Source organism: Etheostoma cragini, chromosome 9 (genome assembly GCF_013103735.1).
Source record: "Etheostoma cragini isolate CJK2018 chromosome 9, CSU_Ecrag_1.0, whole genome shotgun sequence".
NCBI lineage: Eukaryota > Metazoa > Chordata > Actinopteri > Perciformes > Percidae > Etheostoma > Etheostoma cragini.
The window spans coordinates 190,620-194,505 of NC_048415.1; the positions used below are offsets into that span (position 1 = coordinate 190,620).

The window sequence follows — 3,886 nt, forward strand, 5'->3', positions numbered from 1 at the left end:
AGAGGACGGGGACGGAGGTTAGAACGCCATCACAGAGACAGAGGACGGGGACGGAGGTTAGAACGCCATCACAGAGACTGTGATTGGCTGTCCCAATGTTACATATATCTTGGAGACCCATCACAGTGATCCTGAGTTTCAGTTTTCTGTCCTTTCTGGTAAAATTTGTCTCTCTACTGTATTTTTCCTGCTTATTATTATCATTATCATTATTATTATTATTATTTTTATTATTATTAACATTATTATTATTATTATCATCATTATTATTATTATTTGTATTATCATTTTTATTATTATTATCATCATCATTATATTATTTTTATTATTATCATCATTATTATTTGTATTATCATATTATTATTATTATTATCGTATTATTATTATCATTATTATTATTTGTATTATTATTAATATTAGTATTATTATTATTATTTGTATTATTATTATTATCATCATTATTATTATTATCTCTATACTGGATTCTTCTTGGTGAAAACTGCAGTTTCCCTGTGGGAGTCCACCCAGAGGGTTAGTACAGAGAGTCTGAGTCTAAGTCTGCCCCCCCAGGGAGGGGAAGTACGGCCACGCGGCGTGCTTCGGCCTGCAGCCCGGCTGCCTGCTGCCCGACGGCCGGCGCCAGATGTCCGTGGCGGCCATGGTGGCCAACTTCAGCAAGGCCACGGCGGACGCCCCGGCGCTGCTGCAGCACGACGAGGTGGAGACCTACTTCCACGAGTTCGGACACGTCATGCACCAGCTCTGCGCCCAGGTAACCACGGCGATGGAGGAGTACTCCACCTTTTCACCTTTTTAGGAACAAGGCGTTGGGATGAAGCATCTTTCAGGGTCAGATTCTGCTGGTTTTAATCTCAATGAACGGATTAAAAGTAAAAGAAATACCAACGTTATAAAGGCCTGAAATACACACACATACACACACACACACACACACACACAGAGAAATACACACACACACACATACAGAAATACACACACACACACACACACACACACAGAAATACACACAGAAATACACACACACACAGAAATACACATACACACACACACACACAGAAATACACACACACACACACACACAGAAATACACACACACACACACACACACAGAAATACACATACACACAGAGAAATACACACACATACAGAAATACACACACACACAGAAATACACATATACACACACACACACACACACACACAGAGAAATACACACACACACACAGAGAAAGACACACACACACACACACAGAGAAATACACACACACACACACACAGAAATACACACACACACACACACAGAGAAATACACACACACACAAAAATATACACACACAGAGAAATACACACACAGAAATACACACACACACACAGAGAAATACACACACACACACAGAGAAATACACACAGAAATACACACACACACACACAGAGAAATACACACACACACACACATTAATACGTACTGGTGGGGCCGACTGGCCGTGAACGCACCATTATTCAGCAGCTGTGCCGTGTGAAGCTGTGCTGTCTCCTGATTGGCCGGTTGTCTCTGCAGGCGGACTACGCCATGTTCAGCGGGACCCACGTGGAGCGGGACTTCGTGGAGGCTCCGTCCCAGATGCTGGAGAACTGGGTCTGGGAGCGGGAGCCTCTGCAGAGGATGTCCAAACACTACAAGACCGGGACCCCGATCCCAGACCAGCTGCTCGACAAGCTCATCAAGTCCCGGCTCGCCAACACCGGTGGGTCCCCAGGAAGTTCAGTTAATCCCCAAAACTACTTCCCTAATCCACAGCTAGTACACCGTCAATTAATATACGTTAATAAGCTCCACATCCCCCCCCCCAGGTCTCTTTAACCTGAGGCAGATCGTCCTGGCTAAGGTGGATCAGGCCCTGCACACCAGGACGGGGCTGGACGCCGCCGAGGAGTACAGACGTCTCTGCGAGGACATCCTGGGGATCCCTGCGTCTCCAGGTCTCTGCTGACACGGTGTAGTCTCTCAGAACCAGACCCTCCTCCACGGCGGCTCTGTGGCTAGCACGGTGGCTAAGTGGTTAGCACGGCGGCTAAGTGGTTAGCACGTAGGCTAAGTGGTTAGCACGGCGGCTCTGTGGCTAGCACGGTGGCTAAGTGGTTAGCACTGCGGCTCTGTGGCTAAGTGGTTAGCACGGCGGCTCTGTGGCTAGCACGGTGGCTAAGTGGTTAGCACGGTGGCTAAGTGGCTTAGCTGCTGTGCTAATCACTTAGCCGCAGCTGCAGGGACTGAGACTGATTCCTTCTGATCCCCGTGTCTCTCTGCAGTTTAAATAGAGGACATTCTGACCCCCGTGTCTCTCTGCAGTTTAAATAGAGGACATTCTGACCCCCGTGTCTCTCTGCAGGGACCAACATGCCGGCGACCTTCGGGCACCTGGCGGGAGGCTACGACGCCCAGTACTACGGCTACCTGTGGAGCGAGGTCTTCTCCATGGACATGTTCTTCGCTCGCTTCAAACAGGAAGGAATCATGAACCCTAAGGTCAGAAACCACATAGAGATACACTACTGCACGAGAAAGGGACACCTCGGAGGGGACAGACAGAGAGAGGGACAGAGACAGACAGACACAGAGAGAGAGAGAGAGAGAGGGACAGAGACAGACAGAGAAAGAGAGACAGACAAAGAGAGAGAGGGACAGAGACAGACAGAAATCGAAAGAGAGACAGACAGCCAGAGAGAGAGGGACAGAGACAGACAGAAAGAGACAGACAAAGAGAGAGAGAGAGAGAGAGAGAGAGAGAGGGACAGAGAAAAAGACAAAGAGAGGGACAGAGACAGACAGAAAGAGACAGACAAAGAGAGAGAGGGGGACAGAGAAAGAGGGACAGAGAGAAAGAGACAAACAGACAGACAATAGAGAAACTTGGTATCACCAAGTTCAGATCTTCATTACATCACTCTTTAGACCTTATATGGAGATAGAGGGAAACTGTTAGCCTAGCCTAGCCTAGCACACACAGACGCTGACTAACCGTGAGCCTCTGTGTCCTGATTGGTCCTCCAGGTGGGTCTGGACTACAGGAAGTTCATCCTGCGTCCCGGCGGCTCGGAGGACGCGTCTGAGATGCTGAGGAAGTTCCTGGGCCGGGAGCCCCAGCAGGAGGCCTTCCTGCTGAGTAAAGGACTGACGCTGGAGCAGGACGCCCGCACGCCCTGTCCCTGCTGACCAATCACAGCGCCCGGCTCCTCCAATCACAGCGCCCGGCTCCACCGACCACCAATCACACGCTTCACACAGGACAACGGACTGGTTTTCTACTAAATGCTGTAACATGTGGGTCAACGGGGGAAAAGGAGCAGAAATAAAATGATTTGACGTCTTCGGTGTTTCAATAATGGAATTAACTAAAATAAAAGATTATTATTATTATTATTATTATTATATTATAAGGATTGCAGTTGTGATGCAGTGGCGTCTGAGAATATTATACACAGAGACGAGAGGGACAAGAGAGACACAGAGAGACGAGACGCACACATACAAGAGAGACACACGGTGGGTGTAACACCCATCATTAATCATAGTCTGTCTCTCTGTCTCTTTGTCTGTCTGTCTCTGTCCCCTCGCTCTCTCTGTTTCTGTGTCTTGCTCTCTGTCTGTCCCTTTGTCTCTCTGTCTCCCTCTCGTCTGTCCCTTGTCTCTGTCTCTTTGTCTCTGTCCCTTGTCTCTCTCTGTCTCTTTGTCTCTGTCCCTTGTCTCTAGTAGCCTGCAGCTCTACAGTAGCTTTGTTATCCTCATTATCGTCGTCCTTGTCTCTGTCTCAGATGTAATTATTGTGGAGCTGCAGCTGTGGACGGCGTCCCCCGGGGGCCCCGGCGG

The 3,886-nt window shown here is 48.3% G+C and overlaps 2 protein-coding genes across 2 annotated transcripts in view; one reads left to right on the plus strand and one right to left on the minus strand.

Moving 5' to 3' along the window:
• nwd1 (NACHT and WD repeat domain containing 1) overlaps positions 1-204 on the minus strand; it is a 15,674-nt gene extending 15,470 nt beyond the window's left edge. Inside the window, exon 1 of the mRNA XM_034882098.1 lies at positions 178-204. Within this exon, the coding sequence (XP_034737989.1) occupies positions 178-204 (27 nt within the window). The remainder of the gene's footprint in view (positions 1-177) is intronic.
• Positions 205-563: 359 nt separating this feature from the next.
• On the plus strand, positions 564-3,385 carry LOC117950744 (thimet oligopeptidase-like). The gene is made up of 5 exons (XM_034882082.1): positions 564-772; positions 1,580-1,766; positions 1,873-2,001; positions 2,409-2,545; positions 3,071-3,385. Exons 1-5 carry the CDS (start codon positions 644-646, stop codon positions 3,230-3,232), a joined length of 744 nt encoding a protein of 247 aa, XP_034737973.1. The 5' UTR covers positions 564-643; the 3' UTR covers positions 3,233-3,385.
• Positions 3,386-3,886: the final 501 nt, after the last annotated feature.